The sequence below is a fragment of the Solanum stenotomum genome, chromosome 2 (assembly GCF_019186545.1).
Source record: "Solanum stenotomum isolate F172 chromosome 2, ASM1918654v1, whole genome shotgun sequence".
Lineage (NCBI taxonomy): Eukaryota > Viridiplantae > Streptophyta > Magnoliopsida > Solanales > Solanaceae > Solanum > Solanum stenotomum.
Window position 1 is genome coordinate 13,163,007 of NC_064283.1, and position 22,034 is coordinate 13,185,040.

Below are 22,034 nucleotides of genomic sequence, written 5' to 3' on the forward strand. Positions count from 1 at the left end.
TTTTGTGGGTAGCTAACAGTTGGACTACATATTATCAATATTTTGTTAAACCATGTACTTGATTTGGTTTTCTAATACTCCTACTCACTCTTGGACTGAGAATCAGCATCTTTCTATCCACTGTTGAAACAGCAATAGTCATCCAGAAGAAAGTCATATAGACAAGCATGTCAATCAGAATGAAGTATTTGTTCCATCTGGTACTCTGAACCCACTGGCCTGACTAATTGGAACTGACACCATAGAAAACCCACTTTGGGGTTCTTTAGGGCTTCCTATGACCCTCTCAAAGGAGACTCCATCCCTAGGGCTTGAAGCTGAGACCTCTAGTTAAGGGTAGTGGAACCCTTACCATTCTACAACATCCCTTCACAATGAACTATTTGTACTTCATAAACTGTATTGTAGCTTCTGAACTGAAAGTTTTAATATTGTCCATTTTCAGGTTGTATCATATATCTCGATGATTAATGTCTTAAAATTGTATTTCATTGAAGTTGTGAGTCCAAAATATAGTGTTCATGTGCAGCTTTGTTCTTCGTGTTCTGGCCATAATTTGATGGAGTTTTTGATTTCCATTCTTTAGCTATCAGAGGTACATTTGCATTTATGCTGGGCTTTATTTTATTTCAGGAAATACTGGTTGATAGGTCTGTTCATGCTGCAACTGCCCGGTTTTTGTCTAGTGATTTGGCTGTTGGCAGTCAGGAAAAACCTGTTTTGTTTAAGGATGATTTCCTGCGTGCCATGCATGAGTTTGTTCCAGTGGCTATGCGTGACATCACTAAACCTGCTGCTGATGGTGGCCGGTCTGGCTGGGAGGATGTTGGAGGTCTTAATGACATCCGGAATGCTATTATAGAGGTAAATGTTTATTTTCTTCTTTTCATCTTTTTTTTTGTGGTTGTATATCCTTTATTGGTAAACTAATTAATGTCATAGTTGTTCATTCTACGTGACATTGACGTAATTGTAATCAATTAGTTCTTTATTTGATGTCTATGCGTCGACTTCGATTTCTGTTCCCCTTTTATGTTTTCTTCTGCTTTACTTGCTTTACCAGCATTAATTTGACACATGGGAGGTTAAATTGTATCTTTCTTTTTCTTTCAAAACTTTGGGTTCTAATAAATTTTTTGTATAACCTTTTAATTGATTGAGTAAAAATTGTTCTGAATGAAGGTATTGGATTTGGAAATTTTAAATTATATGCTGGAGATGAGAAAGAAAGGAAGTGTACTTAAAAAGTTTTTACAAAGTCATTTTGTTTCTGATATGATGAGATATAAACCTAAAGGTAAAAACTTTGTGCCCTTGCATCCATGGTTTAGACTCCATATTTATTTCTTTTGATCATTTTAACTCACTTCCCAACAACCAGAGGAAAACGGGTTAACAGTAAGAGAGACCCCCCTCATCTCGTGGCTTGGAACATCTATGTAGATGGGATTGAATTCATAGTGCCAGTTAGGGTTAGGTATAAACCTTCATTCATCTTCTTCGATCTTCCTTGGAATATCCATCATCTTGTCTCGACCTTGTTGAGCTCTCCCTGACTGAAAGTTCCTATTTTGCTGCCTCTTCGATTGTCTCCAACTCCCTCAAAAAGTAGATTGGTGTGGACTTCCTTTTAGCATCTATCAATACAGATCTTCTACAATATTTGAACTATCTCCTGTAAATACCATTGACAACTTTTTGGACTTTGTTCTCACTTCTCAAGTAGTTTATTTAGTTGGAGGCTTGGAGTGATCTAACCCCTGTAAATATTGTTAATCTTTCTTAAAAAGAAAATAAAAAACTATTCCCTGTAAATACCCCTTACATCTCTTTGGACTTTGTTATCTCCTTATGTTTGGCATAGAACTTCATGTAATGGAGCTAACAAACTCTCTTTGGTACTTGGTAAGCGTTTGGACACGAATTGAGTGATATTTGAGAAGTAGTATTTGAAGTTGGGTTGAAAAAGAGTATTTGGAAGTTGAAGTTGTGTCTGGACATATATTTCACTTGAAAAATGTTGAAGATTTGGGAGGGAATTTGGATTTTTTTTTACTTGAGAAAGTGGTCTGAGAAACTTGAAGATTCTTCAGTTTGAAGTGAAAAATTGACACAATGTACAACCAAACATGTTTTTGAAAAAAAGCTACAAAATATTTATGTCCAAATGGGCCCTTACTATCTTTGTACTCTCTGCATCTTTCTGATGCCATCACTGAAACTACATCAAAAAATTCACATTTTCTTTTACATTTCCACTCTTTTCTTCTATTCCTTTTTCATCTCTGCCTTCCATATCAATTACTCCCTCCGTCCCAATTTAGGTGTCTTTGTTTGACAGCGCATGGAGTTTAAGAAATAAGGGAAGACTTTGTTATGTTTACCAAATTGTCCTTATTAATGTCACTTTAGTGCTTACTTTTAGTCAACTTTTGTTCACAATTAAGTACTAAGTGGGATCCAATAAGGGTTAAAATGAATGGTGCCATTAAATAGTTTCCATATAAGGAAAGATGATATTCTTTTTGGGACGGACTAAAAAGGAAAGGGTGCCACAAAAATGGGTCAGAGGGAGTAAAAACTTGTTGATGGTTTTACCTAGGGGTGGAAAATGGGCTGTTTGGGCCTAAGGTTGAGCAGGTTAAGGTGCGTTGAACCAATAAATGGGTCAATGCCCAAGCCTGCCCAATATTTGCTCGGCTGGGCTAAGACGGATTGGATCAAGATGGGCTAAATAAGGGGCTATAGTCCAACTTTGCCCAACTTTTTTTTTTAAAGAACATTCTCAACCAAATATTTTCAAACATGTTTTAGTACATATTACATAAAGTTAAAAATTTATACAAATAAGTAAAGCTACCCTAGTTGCAAGGATTAAATTCTTTTTCACGAAAATCTTTCACCATAAAGCTTGCACCAGAAGATCTACATTCAAAGAATTCTTAATACAATTTGAAACTAAAGCAAGAAGGGGAGCCTTGGAGCAAGAGCAACAATAAAGTTAGCTCTGTGTGATCTATAAGTCACGGGTTCGAGCTGTGGAAGCAGCCACTAATGCTTGCAATAGAGTAGACTATCTACATCACACCTCTTGAGCTGCGGTCCTTTCTCCACCCTCCTAACGTGTATGCTTTGTGCGTTGAGCTGCCCTTTTTATTGAAACTAAAGCAAAATATAAATGCTAAAGTAAATTTGATACAATTTCCTAGTCACCATACTAATTAAAAATAAAATGAGAAATTATGGAAGGTATTAAAATGGTTTTTCTCAGGCACCAATTTAGGTTGGAAGAAGATAAACATTAGCCACTACCCACTATGTATATCTCATGCCCACTGTGATCTTCAAGATTTATTCACAAAGAAAGAAGAGAAAGTGACAACTAATTGCTCAGACTCTTCATTTTTGGTGCCGCACCCGTGTCGACATGACGGGTGTGCGATCCGTGTCCGATTTGGTCAACGGATTTTGGGTACTTTGACCAAAATCGATGGGACAAGTCTGGGCAAGTTTAATGGTTCCTATAATCAATACAAAAACTAAGGTGCAATTGAAGAAAATGGAACACCTTTTGTATAGAAATTTCTATGTCACTCCTTTTCCTTTAATCTCCTTCCAGGATTCTCCTCAAGTTCTCCACATAATATCTCATAATTTAGGTTTTATAATTCAATTCTTAGATATTTTAATTATTTTAAGAGAATCCCCGACCCATATCCATACATGGATCCATATCCCCAAATCTTAAAAATTAGATCATGAAGGATCCGACCTCTAGATCCGCAACCGTATCGGACACCCACACCCGAGTTCAAGCAACTTAGAGTGACAACGCATAAAAATTCTTTTCGGCCACTAACGGGTCAATTTGTGCTAAAGTTATGGACTGGTTTGGGCTACTGAAAATAAATAGGTTTAGTTGGGTTGTGCCCAAACATAACTCATTGTAATGTAGTGCATGCCCTGTCAATTTTCTGCTGAATGCCTCTCAAAGTGAGAGTCTTTCCATTATATAGAGAAAATAAAAATTACACATCCCTAAAAATCCGCCATTCCTATCCCTAAAGATCAGCTATTCTATCTCTACAAATCTGCTATTCAATCCCTTTAAATCTGCCTTGCTATCCTTCCAAATCAGCTATTCTATCACAATATTTATTCCTTCGATTCTACAACAAAGGTATATGATCATGCTAATTTATATCACTATATAATTACATTAATATATACAATCATTTAGTTGTCCCTCATGCTAACATCCCCCCTCAAATTGATGCTGGTGGATCAAGAAACATCAATTTGCCTACTAGAAACTGATGGCGTTGCCGTGCCATGGATTTTGTAAACGCATCAGCTATTTGAAGATCGCTGGATACATGTGGAAGAGTAATGACTCATTTATCTACAACTTCTCTTATATAATGACAATCCACTTCGATGTGTTTGGTCCTCTCATGAAAAACTAAATTAGTAGCAATCTGAATAACACTTGTATTGTCAGCGTGGAGAGTAGGATGAGATTGAGGAAATCCAATCTCAGCAAGTAATCCACGAAGCCATACAACCTCAGAGCAAGCAGTAGACATGGATCGATATTCAGCCTCTGTTGAAGATTTTGACACACGATCTTGCTTTTTACTCCTCCAAGATATCAATGACTCTCCAAGAAACATGCACCAACCAGAGACTGAACGACGAGTATCAGGACATCCCGCCCAATCAGAATCGCTAAAAGCATTAAGACGAATAGGAGAACCACTTGGAAAGAACTATCCACGAGTAGATGTTCCTAGAAGATATCGAATGATGCGATGAACAGCCACCAAGTAGAGATGACGGGGAGCTTGCATAAATTGACTAACTTGTTGAACTGCAAAAGAGATATTAGGCCGAGTAAAAGTATGGTAATTTAGACTCCCAATTAATTGTCGAAATATAGTTGGATTAGGAAGAATATCGCCTTCCTCACGATGATACTTCACATTCAATTCCAATGGAGTATCTACGGATGATGAATCTTGAAGACCAGCCAAAGAAATCAGATCCTGAGTATATTTGTGTTGGTTTAGAAACACACCAGAAGCAACATTATGAACTTCCAAACCCAAAAAATAAGTAAGAGTACCAAGATCTTTCATATGAAAAGAATCTTTAAGCTGTTGTTGGAGGCTAGTGATTAGTGAAGAATCAGTTCCTGTGATAATAGTGTCATCTACATACACCAAAAGAAGAACACAGCCTGTAGATGTTTTCCGAAGAAACAAAGATAGGCCATATTTGCTCTGCTCCAAAGAAAATTGTAGCAAAGTAGACCGAAACTTATCAAACCAAGCTCTTGGAGCTTGTTTTAATCCATACAAAGACCACTTCAACTAGCATACATCTGATGTAGGCGATGAGAACAAACCAGGTGGAGGTTTCATATAAATATCTTCTTTAAGATCACCATAGAGAAAAACATTTTTGACATCCATTTGATACAAGGAGTTTTGTGAAGCAGCAATGGCAATAATAGTTTGCACCGTAGTCATTTTGGCCACGGGTGCAAAAGTCTCCTCATAGTCCAACCCATACTCTTGTCTGTTACCAAGAACAACCAATCGGGCTTTGTACTGATCAAGTGATCTATCAGAATGAAGTTTAATTGAATAAACCCATTTACATCCAATAGGGCGGACATTTGAAGGACATGAAACAATGTCCCATGTGTCATTTTCTTTAAGAGCCAAAAGTTCTTCCTCCATTGCTTTCTGCCAACATTCATGCTTGGAAGCTTGTGAGTAACAAGATGGAACAGATATGTTGGATAAAGTAGAGGAAAAGCCATACCAATTGGGAGTACGAGATACTCTGGTAGATTACCGAGTAGGCTCAAGAGGACCAGATCTTGAAGAATTCTCAGATTCTAGTTGTGGTACAGTTTCAGGTGGCGGATCAGTGTCGGGATAGGATAAAGTTGGCCGACGTCGTTCATACACAAATCCCGGTTTGAACCTCTTAAAAGAAGATAAATCCTCAAAAGTAGGAAGAAGAGGAGAAACATAAGATAGATCTATAATCGTAGGAAAGAAATATTGATTCTCAAAGAAAACATTTCTAGAAATACGAAATTTGTGAGAACATGGATCATAGAAAATAAAACCTTTTTGTGAAGTACTATAACCCATAAAAGCACGTTTAGTAGACTGTACAGAAAGTTTATTGCGCTGCGAAGGAGGCAAATGCACAAAACAAACGTAACCAAATGTATGAAAATACTATAGTTAGGATTTTGGTGATAAAGACGAAAATATGGAGACTCAAAATTTAGCACTTTAGATGGCAATCTATTATTAATTAAATAGACAGCAGTAGACAAAGCTTCCACCCAATATTTAGCTGGTACAGAGGACTCGATCAATAAAGTATGAGTGACATCTAAAAGATGACGATTTTTTCGTTCAGCAACTCCATTTTGTTGTGGTGTATATGGGCAAGAGTGTTGTGAGACAATTCCTTTGTCAAACAAGGATTTTTTGAATTCATAAGACATATATTCTCCACCAGAATCAGATCTTAATAATTTGATGCATGTAGAAAATTGAGTCTCAATGTAAGCCAAAAATGTCTTGAACATGGAAAATACCTCAGATTTGGATCGAAGAAAATACACCCATGTAAACCGACTATAATCATCTATGAATGTTACAAAGTATTTGAAATGAGCATGAGAAATAATTGGTGGATTCATATCAACTTTTAGAACTCTTAGGATCCTTGTAAGTATTATGCTTTTTGTTCTTTTCTGATTTTTTAAAGGTCCCCAGCATTAAGGTATGCTGAAGAATACAATGTTTACCAATTCTCAAAAAAGAAATAATTGGTGAAATTCCCCAAACATCACTATGAATGACATCAAAATACTTTGTAGCACGACTACCAAAATTAGGAAAAGGAAGAGTTTTACTTTTACCTAATTTACAAGTAGAACAATTAATGGAAGCAACTGAAAATTGATTTTTATTTCCCAATAAACCAGAATTTGATAAATGAGACAACACAACAAAATTTGGATGTCCTAGACGCTTATGCCAAACCTCAGTCTTACTAGCAGTAGAAGTACAAGCAAAAGATAGAACAGTAGGAATGGAAAAGTGTATAGGAAACAATCGTCCAACTTTAGGCCCCTTCGTGATTATCGTCCCCGACACCTGATCCTGCACAAGACGACCATTACGAGAAAAATTCACATCACAATTGTTATCTACCAATTGTCCAACTGAAATAAGACTAGTTGAGAGCTTTGGTGAAACAAAAACATTCTTGAAAGTTGGAGTAATGTCCCCAACCTTGGTAATGGGTAAATTACTACCATTGGCAATCTGTGTTTGTGATGGACCTTGATACTTAAGAACATTTTTTAGGATGCTCGTTGAGTTGGTCATGTGATTGGAAGTACCTGAATCAACAATCCAAAAATTAGATGTAACATCATTACCTTGTAATCCCAATGCTGAAAAGGCTGACAGATCATTTGTTGTACCATTTCAGGAGTAATAACTTGTCCTGAAGATGAGTTATCATTAGTGGAACCATTTATCCCAGCTTGAAAAGCATTGATCCTACGATTTTGAGGGCGCCTGGGACACTCTTTGATAATGTGTCGTTGTTTACAATAATTACAAAACTTCTTGCTACAATTGCTAGCAATATGACCATATTCCTTGCAACTGTAGCATTGAGTTCTACTCATATCCCTGCCCTTTCCTTTACCTTGAGCAGCAAATGCAACAGTGACATCATTTTCTTTCTTGAAAGCATTTTGTGTGACAAGGCGTTTCTCTTCACGAAGTAATTCCCTAAAGCAAACATCCAAAGAGGGAGACGGGTCACGATTCATCAAGTTAGAGCGAACACTCTCAAAGTCGGAGCGTAATTTCATCAAAAATTGGTCTCGCTTGCTTTGCTCATGAATTGCCTGAATCACTGATAGAGATTCAATAGGTATTTTGGCATAGACAATATCTGTAAATTCAGTCCATAAGTTCTGAAATCCAGAAAAATAATCCTGAACAGAAAGACCTCTTTGAGAGTAATTAGCAATTTCATACTCTAACTGAAAGTGTCTTGCGCTATTATCTTGGTTGTAAACCTTTTGTAAGTAATCCCACATGGCCTTAGCTGTCTTGTATTGCCTGAGATTAAGAACAATAAGAGGGTCAATTGACCCTAGAATCCATGTCATCACCCGAGCATCTTTAATCTTCCATTCACCTAGCTTTGTTGCATTAGTAGGAGCAGGATCACTTCCATCTGTATGGCCCCATAGTTCTTTGCTGGTGACAAACAACTGAAACTGAAACTCCCAAGAAGAATAATTTTTTCCAGTAAAACGAACATTGAAAGATTCAAAGTGATGTGAATTCATGCTTTTGAATAGCTATGAAAACTACAAAGACTCAAGAAAGCAACTAGAATGATCAAGAACAAAATTTCCAGGTGGTAGGACTGATTGTCGATGAATAGTCAACCAAAAAACCAAAAACCAAGATTTTCAATAAAATTTAGAAGGAACCACAGATGACTCTACGAAACAAGACAACCAAGAGAAGGCTCTGATACCATGTCAATTTTCTGCTGAATGCCTCTCAAAGTGAGAGTCTTTCCATTATATAGAGAAAATAAAGATTACACATCCCTAAAGATCCGCCATTCCTATCCCTAAAGATCAGCTATTCTATCTCTACAAATCTGCTATTCAATCTCTCTAAATCTGCCTTGCTATCCCTCCAAATCAGCTATTCTATCACAATATTTATTCCTTTGATTCTACAACAAATGTATATGATCATGCTAATTTATATCACTATATAATTACATTAATATATACAATCATTTAGTTGTCCATCATGCTAACATGCCCAACCCATTATAACTTGGGCTGGTTGGGCAGGTCAAGTGGGTTTGATCTGATTTTGCCACCCCTAGCTTTACCTTGTCAAAATAATAATAATAATAATAATAATAATAATAAAATAGAAACTTAATGATGTCAACATATAAATTTGACTGTTCTGCATGATTAACAATGTTTTGTACTTGTAAGCAACTAATAACTGTTGTTCCTATGGTAGAATGGTTATAATTTGCCTAAATGATTATCAACCAGCGCGTTAGCTTCAATGAAAATGAAATAATTATTAATCAAGCAGTGGGATAGAAACATCAACTATTGATTGGCTTGCCAGAGAGTGGAATACCAGAAACTCTAGACTAGGTCTAGCTTGCACTCCTTTCTTGTTTTGATTTGGGAGCTTGTTTTTTTTCTTTTTCTCTTTTTGTCTTGTTTTATTGTCTAACTTTGTTCGATAAGAACGTGTCACCAAGGCTTAAAGGTAAATTCTACATAGTGGTGGTTAAACCAACATTATTAATATGGGTAGAGTGCTTGCCAGTCAAGAACACTCACGCTCTAAAGATGAATGTAGCGGAGATGAGGATGCTTGAATGGTTGTGTGGGCATACTAGGAGAGATATGATTAGGAATGAAGTTATACAGTGCAAAATGGGATTGGTCCGACTGGCGGACAAGATGAGGGAAGTGAGACTAAGATGGTTCATGCATGTGAAGAGGAGGTGCGTGGATGTGCCAGTAAGTAAGGAGGTGTGAGAGGTTGACTGTAACATGAGTTAGGAGGGGTAGAGGTAAGCTTGAGAACTGGGGAGAGGTGATTAGATAGGACATGACACAACTTTAACTTATTAAGGACTTGACCCTAGATAGGAAGGTGTGGAGGTTGAGGATTAGGCGAGAAGCTTAGTAGGTAGTCGAGTGTTCTCACACTTTGTGCGGGAGATGCAAGGGGCTAGCCTCATCTCCACTTCTCCTTATAGGTAGTATCATTTAGTAGTCGCGTAGTTCAGTTTTCTGCAATGTGTATTATTTTCTGTTGCTTCATTTTCGTTATATCTTGCTATCATTTTTTCTTGCTACCATGCTCAAATTATTTTCTTTTCTTTCGAGCCGAAGGTCTATCGGAAGTAGCCTCTCTACCCTGCAAAGATAGGGGTAAGGTCTGGCTTCACTAGTGGGATTACACTGGATATGTTATTGTTGTTGTTACTCATAGCAAAGATGGATTGAACACCCTTTGATAGTGAATAATGATAATTGGTTGTAAATCCCTTTGAATTATGTATTAAGTTGTGTTGAGTATTGAACTGAACAGAAGTCATGTTCTATGGTTTGCATGAACCTTATTTAAAGGTGTGTTTTTATATTTCATAGCAACTTTAGTTTGGATCATTTTGTTCAGCATATGAAGTTCCTGTTTTTGCCTGTGTCAGATGATTGAGTTGCCGTCCAAATTTCCAAATATATTTGCACAAGCTCCTCTAAGGATGCGGTCTAATGTTCTGTTATATGGCCCCCCTGGTTGTGGCAAAACACACCTTGTTGGTGCTGCAGCTGCTGCATGCTCACTAAGATTTATCTCAGTCAAAGGTCCTGAACTGCTGAATAAATACATCGGTGCTTCTGAGCAAGCAGTAAGTGAATTTGCAACTTCTCCACTTCCTGGAGTACATATTTTTATGATGATGATGATGCCAAAATTCCCTCACCAGCCACCACTACCGTCCTACCCCCCAATAAAAAAGTAAAGAAGTAAAAACCAATTAAGATCTTAAACATCAAGATAAAGTATGGAATATCAATTCTTTTGGGTCCAACTTCTTGCTCTTATCTCCATCCCAACCCATTGCCCAGAAGGTTGATTTGTTAAGTTCTAGATTAGGGCAAACTGGACAAAGTTAAATCTTGTGGTTCCTACTCACATCCTCAAGTTTTCACATAGTAGATATGTCAAAACCTTAAATGTGTTCCAAAGATCCAATAGCTATCTAAAGTAGGATGTGTATCATCCTTTCCCCTGTCAAAAGTTCTAATCTTCCTCGTCAAGTCTAATTGTCAACCCCCTAAGTCGTAGTATCTAGCTCTCTTGGAGATTTTGGCTAGTTGACACTAATTATTTTGTTTTAGGTTCGAGATATATTCTCAAAAGCAGCTGCAGCAGCACCATGCCTTCTTTTTTTTGATGAATTTGATTCTATCGCACCAAAGAGAGGCCATGACAACACTGGTGTCACTGATAGAGTTGTTAATCAGGTTATTTCTTGTCCATATCATTTGCTGTTTCTATTTTCATTTACCTTGCATATTTTTCATCCTTGTTCATTTGATGCAGTTTCTCACGGAATTGGATGGTGTTGAAGTGTTAACGGGTGTGTTTGTATTTGCTGCCACAAGGTTAGTGCCTACTAACAGGATGTCTTTGTTCATTATTGCTTTCAAGGTTTTGGAAATTATGGTACCTGTATTTCATCCATTGGCAAGTTCTGTCCGTTCTTGGCCTATTAGTTGGTTGAGCATATGCAGATTGAAACAGACTCACATAAATGCATAGGATGGGACAGTTCATCAGTTAGTTTCCAAGTTTGTTTCTATTGAAGTCTCAAACCATACAGTGAATTTTCCTGATCATGCAGAAAGAAACTTAATTGCTAGGATGAAATTATTTTACACCAAGACATGCATTACTGAGGAATTATATAATAAAGCCTTTCTTTGAACCTTTTTCATCATCACTATAGTAGAGACTGCACATTAAAAAAGGGGAAAAGGGTCAATTTATGTGTGTACAACTCAAAGCAACTTTGCCTCCGTCAAACTTTTGGTTTAATATTCCCCCTGTTAGGAAAGACTCTCATTTTTCTCGACCTCTATTGGAGCTTTAACCTGTGGGTAATTTAAGCATTGTCGAAAGTTGGAAGGATAAATTTGGACCTTTTTCTTGATGAATTTGGACACGTGGAATCCTCCCATTTCATGCTGGAGCTTCGCTAATGGTAAGGACAAATATGGGACGGTTTGCTTCCGGTAAAGGTATGAATGGACCAAAAAGTGTAACTGAGGGCAAAACTGAGCAATTGAATAGTACTAGGGCATGTTTGGACCTTTTTTTCTTACAATAAGCACAAAGATTGAGGGTGTGTTTGGTGTGAAGGAAAATGTTTTCTTGGACATAAGTGGTTTTCTTACTTATATTTTATGGTGTTTGGTAAGTAAGCGAAAAAATAATGTCCCAAGAGCATCATATATATATATTTATATAAAAGAGAACCCTAGGCCCGCCTACGTGGCGCCACCACAAGCTAGAATTTCCTTTTAAATTTATTTATTTCCAAAAATAGTCTTCCCCTTTCATGAAAAGATGTGACTTTTATGAAGAGTTGCGACTTTTATGAAGAGTTGCGTCTTTTATAACGAGTTACGACTTTTATGAAAAATTGTGACTTTTATGAAAGGTTCTTACCTTTCCAAAGAGTTGTAACTTTTCAAAGAGTTGTGACATTTCCGATAAGGCACAATAAACATTCATTTACTCTATCTTTTGTTTTCTATAAATTGACGGATTTCCGTCAATTTTGTTTTAAAATGAGAGGAAATCCGTCAATTTTTTTTTTATTTTTTATTTCTCAAAAAAAATTGACGGATTTCCTCTCATTTTAAAACAACGAAAATTCTGAACTACTTCTTCTGCACAATTAAATATTCAAGTACTTTGCTCCTGTTGAATGATTCACTGACACCATTGTTTTTGTATCAATACACTTGTGAATAAAATTGTTCCATCCTGAAAGGATCTATTCCATTAAACCTCGGGTACTAGAGGAGAATAATTTCCTTAAGGGGACACTGTGCATTCAGTGGGCTCAATGTTTTCCTTTCTGTTTATTCTATTGTTATAGATCCTGGTATATTTTTTTAACAACCATTAATTTATGCTTATGATATTAATTGTTGTTTTTAGTACATGTTTTAAACTTTGTTGTTTATGTTTCTGCAAAGTTATTGTTATAAGTATTTGTTAGTACATGTTGGCTGATGGAGGATTTCCAAGAAGATATTCTTGTCATTAAAGATGTGATCCTAGATGAAAAGATATTCTTCATATCAAGATATGATCCTCTAAGATCTAAGGATAATTGTGATAATCTAGAATATCATATCTTTGATTCTTTCTCTTAATGTAAAGATTTAGGTGATTCTATTCCACAATCTTTTATGTATATATAAAGCCATGTACATGACATAGAACGAAATGAATGAAATTATTCAATAATCCTATTCCACATGGTATCAAAGCTTTAGGCTTATTCCTGGCCAATTTTATTCATCCTATCTTGAAAAATCCCATTTTGCTATCTTTATCTGCCCAAACCATGTCTGAAAATGGTACTGCCGCAAATATTCCAATCTCTGAAAATGTTTCTGCAACAGTAGAAAATAACTCTATAGTTTCAATTGGAGATTTGCAACATTCAGCTTCAACAGGTAGTTGTTTATCGGCCTTCACAGGTATTTCGTACTCTTTTATTACTAATGTCTCAGACAAACTTTCTCCAACGTGGGTGGTTGATTCCGGGGCAACTGATCACATGACCAGTCTCTCTCATCTCTTCATATCATATTCCCCTTGTCCTAGCTATAAAAAAATAACTATAGCTGATGGTTCAGTTATTACTGTAGCTGGGCAAGGAGACATACCACTTGGAAAATTGTTGATACTTAAAGATGTCCTTCATATCCCAAAGTTATCTGCAAATCTCATTTCTATCCAGAAACTCACCAAAGATTCCAAATGCCAAGTAACTTTCTTCCCTTCATATTGCTTATTTCAGGAATAGAACACGAAGGAGATGATTGGGCGTGCTAGTGAGAAAGGTGGTCTTTATTGTTTGGATTTCCACAATGGTGAATATATATCTAAGAATTCCATGTCTAGTTCATTCTTGTCTGAATCTATCATGTCGAATAAAGAGAAAGTATGGCTTTATCATCGTCGGTTAGGTCACCCTTCCTTTTATGTAATCAAAAGGATGTTCCTATCTTTGTTCAAAGATTTGATTGTTGAGTCTTTTCATTGTGATGATTGTGAAATTGCAAAACACAAACGTACTTCCTTTCCAATTAGTCACAAAAGATGTCAAACTCCATTCTCTCTTGTTCATAGTTATATATGGGGACCCTCTCCCATTCCTAATATTTCTGGTGCAAGATGGTTTGTGTCATTCATTGATGATTGTACAAGAGTTACGTGGATCTATTTGCTAAAGCAAAAATCAGATGTCAGCCAAATTCTTCCTACCTTTTTTAAAATGATCAAAACCCAATATGATGTGCCAATTAAAAGATTTCGATTCGATAATGCCAAGGACTACTTCAATCAAAACCTCTCCGTTTTCTTCCAAAAAGAGGGAATTATTCATGAATCTTCATGTGTCAATACTCCTCAACAAAATGGGATAGCAGAGAGAAGAAATGGTCTGTTACTTGACATTACTAGATCATTATTGTTTCACAAAAAGGTGCCAAAACAGTATTGGGGGGAAGCTGTCCTAACTGCTGCACATCTTAGTAACAGAATGCCATCAAGAATTCTGAACTTTCAAAGTCCGCTTGATACTCTTAGGAATTTCTTTCCAAATTTTGAAATTTCCAATAAATTGGTTCCTAGAATCCTCAGAAGTGTTGCCTATGTTCATATTCATTCTCAAAATAGAGGCAAATTAGACCCACGTGCTCTTAAGTGTATTTTCATAGGATATTCTCCTACTCAAAAAGGTTACAAGTGTTATCAACCATCATCAAAGAAATTCTTTGTTTTCGCAGATGTCACATTTGATGAGAGTGAATCCTTTTTTAATCATTCTGACAATCAGGGGGAGTCACTGAAGGGAGAGGAACCTCTAGACTTGTCACTATTTGATTTGTCCATTTCTAGTCGTGCCAAATCCTTGCCTGAGTCACCATTTCTACAGTCACCTGAGTCTCTAAATCTAAATGAACCCATTGAGTCTCCTAATCCAAATATAGATAATGGAATTCTAGAAAATAATCTACCATTGCAGGTATATTCCAGAAGAAAGAGACTAACTGATCAAACTACTCGGTTGCAATCATCTCTTCAGGTTACTGCTCCTGATAACCATCCTGAACCTGTTGAACCGTCAGAAACACCAAACCAAACTGATCATGAAGAAGAATTTAACCAACCTAATGTCCTTGACCTTCCCATTGCACTCAGAAAAGGAACCCGAACTTGCACACAACATCCTTTGACCCTCTCCATGACATATCAAAATCTATCCCCAAGTCATAAAGCTTTTCTCTGTAACCTCCACACAATTCCTATCCCTAGAAATTTGTCTGAAGCATTAGGAAATAAAGATTGGGAGAAAGCTATGAAGGTAGAAATGGAAGCGTTGGAAAAAAACAAAACTTTGGGATATTGTGGAATTACCAAAAAAAAAAAGGTTGGTCGGGTGCAGATGGGTGTTTACTGTGAAATATAAGTCAGATGGGTCCATAGAAAGATATAAAGCACGTTTGGTAGCAAAGGGTTATACACAGACTTCTGGAATTGATTATTTGGAGACTTTTGGCCCAGTGGCAAAAATGAATATAGTGAGAATTTTATTATCATTGGCTGCAGTTTTTAATTGGAACCTACAACAATTTGATGTAAAAAATGCCTTTTTACATGGAGACTTAGATGAGGAGATCTATATGGAGGTGCCACCTGCTTTTGAAAGCAAGAAGGGAATGGTGTGTAGACTGAAGAAGGCACTCTATGGATTAAAGCAATCACCTCGTGCATGGTTTGGAAGATTTACAAAGGTTATGATCAAGCTAGGGTATCGACAAAGTCAAGGAGACCACACCTTGTTCATACGACACTCAAAAACAGGAAAAGTGACAACATTGTTGGTTTATGTGGCTGACATCATAGTAACAGGTGATGATTCAGAGGAGATACAAAATTTGAAGAAGTGTTTACTCAAGGAATTTGACATCAAAGAGCTTGGGAAATTAAAGTATTTTTTGGGAATCGAAGTGGCACACTCAAAACAAGGAATCTTCATTTCCCAACAAAAATATGTGCTTGATTTGCTTAAAGAAACAGGAAAATTAGGGTGTAAACCAGTGGCTACACCAATTGAATACAATAATAGATTATGCAATGCTCCAGAAGAATCAGTGGTAGATAAAGGCTTGTATCAAAGGCTTGTAGGGAAATTAATTTACTTGTCCCATACAAGGTCGGACATTGCGTTTGCTGTAAGTGTTGTTAGTCAATTTATGCATGATCCTAGAGAAATGCATCTTCAAGTTGTCAACCGGATTCTACAATATCTTAAAGGAAGTCCAGGAAAAGGAATATTATTCAAAAGAGGAGACATGGTTTTAGAGGCTTATACAGATGCGGACTATGCTGGTTCATTAGTGGATCGAAGGTCAAGTTCTGGATATTGCACCTTCTTAGGAGGAAATCTGGTGGCTTGGAGGAGTAAAAAACAAAATGTAGTAGCTAGATCAAGTGTAGAATCTGAGTTTAGATCCATGGCGATGGGAATTTGTGAATTGTTATGGCTAAAGATAATCCTTGATGATTTGAAGATAAGATGGGAAGGACCTATGAGTCTATATTGTGACAATAAATCAGCAATAAGTATAGCTCATAATCCTGTACAACATGATCGCACTAAGCATATTGAGGTAGACAGACATTTCATTAAGGAGAAATTAGATAACGGACTCATTTGTACGCCATTTGTATCTACAAAAGATCAGGTGGCTGATGTTTTAACTAAAGAATTACCAAACAATATGTTTCAANTCATTAAGGAGAAATTAGATAACGGTCTCATTTGTACGCCATTTGTATCTACAAAAGATCAGGTGGCTGATGTTTTAACTAAAGGATTACCAAACAATATGTTTCAAGATCTAATAAGCAAGCTAGGAATGGAAGATATCCATTCACCCGCTTGAGGGGGAGTGTTGGCTGATGGAGGATTTCCAAGAAGATATTCTTGTCATCAAAGATGTGATCCTAGATGAGAAGATATTCTTTATATCAAGATATGATCCTCTAAGATCTTAGGATAATTGTGATAATCTAGAATATCATATCTTTGATTCTTTCTCTTAATGTAAAGATTTAGGTGATTCTATTCCACAATCTTTTATGTATATATAAAGCCATGTACATGACATAGAACGAAATGAATGAAATTATTCAATAGTCCTATTCCACAGTACATATAAATATTGTTTATTTATTAGAAAATTTAATATCTCATGTTGATGTTCATCTAATTTCCCAAAAATATCAAATAGTAATACTTCCTGAAGGCAAAAGGATAAATTATCAAATCAAATTAAAGATGATTGATTGAAGGATAAATGATAAGATGATATAATTATTATTTTCCTTTACATTATTAATGTTTGTTACTACGTAATCTTGTATGTAAGATGATATAATGTTTTAGTTTTAATAACTGATAGATTGTAAGTATTATTTTATAAATTATGTGATATTAAACTTCTTCACGCAGATAATTTTACTAGTTTATATGTAATCTAGGAAAACACTTGGGGTGGGGGGGTGGGGTAAGGGGTGGTTAGTCAAGGGTTGAGAGTTTGGGGGGGGGGGGNGGGGGGGGGGGGGGGGGGGGGGGGGGGGGGCATTGGGAAATGGAGAGGAGAAATTGAGCTTGGAAGACCTATTATGAAATTTGTTTTCCCTATTTGCACTACGGAAGTGATTTTCTTAATTTTTAAGGAGCTTGTTTTCCAAAACATTTTGATCAACTAAACATGGAAAAATTGCAACCAAAAACGCCCTACTATTAAAATTGAGTTAATCATTCATTTTACAATGTTACTAGTGTAGTAGAAAGAATTTTCAGCTTGTTTTATATCTTTGATATATTAGTAGGAAGATAAATTTAGAAAAAAATGAGGTTAAAAAGTTTCTTTCTTGTACTCTCTAGAAGTTAACTACTTCCTGCGCAACATGTGCTATAAAAAGGGTACAAAAAAGGCCAGAATGAAACAATTGAAAACTCTTGGTTTATTTGTTTATTGTCCGTCTAGTTAAGAATCTTAGTTGAGGAGATTATCAAGAACAGAGGTCATATCAAGCTTAGGTGGTCCAAAAGTGTGTAATGCTTTAAAAACCAAGCTAGAGTCTTTCAAGTTGGTATCCCTATTTATCATGTGACGTTATTGGTTCTAGGCACTATCATGCTGGCTTTGACATGACATGGTTTTTATTGAGTGATTTACTTCATAATTCGTGATGTGCACACACATGTATATATTTGGATAGATGTGTACGTGTGAGCTGGAGTATGAGCGTAACAGACATCTAAAATATTCTGTAGATCAACATCTGCTTTCTCTCTGGCTTAATCCTTTTTTAATTACCTATAATTATCTTTATTATGTAATAACATTCATCTAACGACATGTCTGCGAGAATGTCTCTACTGGAAAGTAATTTTGTTTCATGGATATTCTCCCCTTTTGACCTAATGACATTTATTTTAAAAGGTACATCAATTACTTGTGAGTTTGAATGATGGAATTGAATTCATTACTATAGTGTTACGTGACCTTTAAATGGAACTTTAACAGTCAAATGGATTAAAGCACCCAACCATATACCATATCTCCTTGCTTTTGAGGTTGTCTGATTGTGCTATACATCTGTATTTTACTAAAGAATTGATCCTTATGAAGAACAAGTTTTCATTTAGCATTCTTTTCTTTGGAAGAATCAAAGTGATGCAATTTTTCTGATCAAGTTTGACCTTTCTTGTCTTCATTTTAAGCAGTAGACCTGATTTGCTTGATGCTGCACTTTTGCGACCTGGAAGGCTGGATCGGCTTCTCTTCTGTGATTTTCCTTCACAGCATGAAAGGTTGGAGATTCTTTCAGTTCTATCAAGAAAAGTAAGTCTGAATTCTGACTGGGCACTAATTACAATCAAATCGCAAATAGATGTTAAATATGTGGATCATGAACAGTAGGTCCATGGTACGCCTTGTTTCATTCAAATTAATTAATAATTAATCGTTTTGACTGATTATTTTAACATAAATGATGTGGAAAAGCAGTAGGAACTAGAATAATGTTGATGTGACTATTTCTAAATTTTTTTGCAAAGAAACACTGCATACAAGTTGATTATCCACCCGCCGCATTCTAACTTGTGTCCTCTCTGTTTTACTTGGTGAAAAAAGTACGAGTTCTTTCCAAAATAATGGTTGAACTTCTTTCCTCCAAACAAATTAGACGATAATGTAAACTAGTACTGCTATATGAAACAACCATGTCTCCATCCCTAACTAGGTTGGTATTGCCTTTTGTATTATTTTAAGCTGCTGTGGCGCCATATCAACTAAACTTTTGCAATCTAATATTTTATACTATCCTCACCCAAACTCAATACAATAATTCAGTTTTATCTTTTAATTTCCATGAAAATCAATCCCAGTCAATTAAGGTTGAATAAGAAAGCAGATGCAAGCAACAGGATTGTTAATTATCGGCTTATCTACAGTTTCAAGTTAACTCAGCAAGTTGGTGACTGTCAAATTCGACTACATTAAGTCCCAAGCTGGTAGCCTTAAGTTCCTTTACACTGTGACAAGGTTTATATGCTTCTTCCACATTCAGCTACATGGCAATGGGGCTTGACTTGGTCGGATTTGCTCATATTTGCCGGAGAAATTGTGGCTGAATTCAATTTATGAATAACCTAGAAATACAAAGGGATGGCTTGACTTAAGAGCTTGCAAATGAAATATCTCATTTGTTGTATTCTCAGAGCAAAGGATGAAGAATATTAGGTTAAAGTTGTTTTCTAAAAGTAAAGGCTTTTGAGTTCTAACTTCGACTCAGGCTTCCTTGGAAGTAGAGTGAAAAGGCTTTACCAGACTTGGGTTTTCTCTTCCTTCCTATCTTTGTAAATTTACGAAATATAACAGCGAAGTGTTTTTTAAATGATTTTCATTACCAGTGTTAAAGAAATGGTAGAAGGGAAACATGAGTATTCCTATGCGTAATTTTGGGAGGGATGAAGACATTCTGGGATAAGTTTCTAACAAGTAAAAGCTTTTGCTTCGACGATGGTCCGTTAATTAACTCTAAAGCATACCCTTTAGTTGAATGAAGACAGTAAACTGATTTACTTGTTTGATATGCAGTTACCACTGGCAAGTGATGTCGATTTGGATGTCTTAGCTCGTTTGACAGAAGGATTCAGTGGAGCTGACCTCCAAGCTCTTCTCTCTGATGCACAGCTTGAGGCTGTCCATGATCTTCTAGATAGTGAGAATGCGGGGAAGCCTGATAAGAAGCCGGTCATCTCTGATGCTCTTCTGAAATCAATTGCATCCAAGGCAAAATCATCTGTTTCTGATGCTGAAAAGCAGCGATTATATGATATCTACAGTCAGTTTTTGGATTCAAAACGATCAGTGGCTGCACAGGTACTGTGTTCTTTACTTACTGCTGGTGTGGTTGATGATTTACATCTCTATTGCTTTCTTATATCGCTAACTACCATCAACCATGTCTATGTACAGTCAAGAGATGCAAAAGGCAAAAGAGCAACCCTTGCTTAATGATTGACTGCTAGTCAAGCTCTATGTGGAAGTACTTGCTTAAAACACAGACCAGCCTGATCATAGAAGCTGCATTTCGGGTTGAAGTTTGTAGTGAACGACATCTAGTTTGTCTTTTATAGTTGGAAAAATGTCTTGTTGTGGCATTATCTTTCTCTCTGTGTGGCAACTGTTAAAAGGGAAAAGTGACAATTATCTGCTTGTCTTAGTTTTAGGAGAAGGGCTATTTAGTGTCGTAACTTTATTACAATAGCAATATTTAGGGTGGAAAAGGCCTCTATTTGTCCACCATTGAACCAGGTGTGGATCCTTCTCTGCTCATCAATAATCATCATTGGCCTTCCCTGTTGGAGATAATGCAATAACTGGTGAAGATTTTGAAACCTGTTTCATATCTCCCGTCTCCTGAGACATGTATGTTTATCAGTTCGACTTTTTATTTTTGCTATTTGTAATTCATTTTATGAAATATGAGGTTGAAGAAAGAAGAACAGGTGAAACAAAGAAATTATTTTTAATAAATCATAATGGTGCGAAAGAATGACCGTTTGTGCAATATTCCAATCTAATTGAAGTCTTTAGGAATCAGAAATCGTAGAAGTCCATAGATTTGACAATATAAAGATAAAGATTCTACACTATAAGTAGATAGTCTATTCTTAACTTTTAAAAATAACCCCCGACAAAGAAAGCTGAAAATAAAGTAACAATATTGAAAATATTATGTATCTTTTGTACGATAGAGTTGAGAGGGAATTGGCCCCTCCTAGCCACTTCAAATTCTACAACCATGTTAAACAAAAATATAATTTTATTAATTATTTGAAGCTGATTTCTCTCAATTTTCTTTTGTGAAATATCTTATATGTGGCACTTGTTTGAAATATTTAATTGGATTAAAACTTATTTTCACTGATTTGAGATGAAGAGCAAGAAAATTAGAAGTTGTTTGTTGTCAGAAGTAAAATGGGGTCATTTGAGGTGAGGGATAAAAATAAATAGTCCCAAGATAAAAAAAATAGTTCATGGATAAAATTTTGGTTTTGGTCGCCTTGTTTAGGATGATTTATCCATCATTTATATCATAGCGATGAGATAAATTATCACATACACATCCTGGTTAGTTATTCCTAGATAGCTAAATTCATGATAATTTTCCCAACCAAACGATTAAAGGTGAAATAGAGCATAGAACAAAACAGAAATTTCCAAAACAAGAAATACCATAAAGTTAAGATTTACATGCACATTTTAAGAAAAATCAATATATTCGGCCTATCTTTTTTATTTCAAATGCAGGTTAACTTCAATTTTATAGTCAAAAAACAAACATTGAGAAGTCTTCAAAAGACGTTGTTTCCATCTGTGATATTTTCTGATAAACAATACAACCTTGTATAATTTTGTTTCAGAGAAAGAAAAAGTATATGCTAGTTAAGAATTGATGATTGCACAATTGGAAGTCTAAAAAATAACCATTAACATCTCTATTGTGTGTCAATAGTTTTAA

The 22,034-nt window shown here is 36.0% G+C and overlaps 1 protein-coding gene across 2 annotated transcripts in view; it reads left to right on the plus strand.

The window, feature by feature from the left end:
• Positions 1-20,907, plus strand: part of LOC125855646 (peroxisome biogenesis protein 1) — a 33,512-nt gene extending 12,605 nt beyond the window's left edge. For both annotated transcript variants that reach the window (XM_049535403.1, XM_049535404.1), the window contains 7 exons: positions 634-864; positions 10,327-10,527; positions 11,021-11,146; positions 11,226-11,287; positions 18,730-18,847; positions 20,105-20,389; positions 20,486-20,907. In XM_049535403.1, the coding sequence (XP_049391360.1) occupies positions 634-864; positions 10,327-10,527; positions 11,021-11,146; positions 11,226-11,287; positions 18,730-18,847; positions 20,105-20,389; positions 20,486-20,524 (1,062 nt within the window). In that variant the 3' untranslated portion in view covers positions 20,525-20,907. The remainder of the gene's footprint in view (positions 1-633; positions 865-10,326; positions 10,528-11,020; positions 11,147-11,225; positions 11,288-18,729; positions 18,848-20,104; positions 20,390-20,485) is intronic.
• The last annotated feature ends 1,127 nt before the right edge of the window (positions 20,908-22,034 follow it).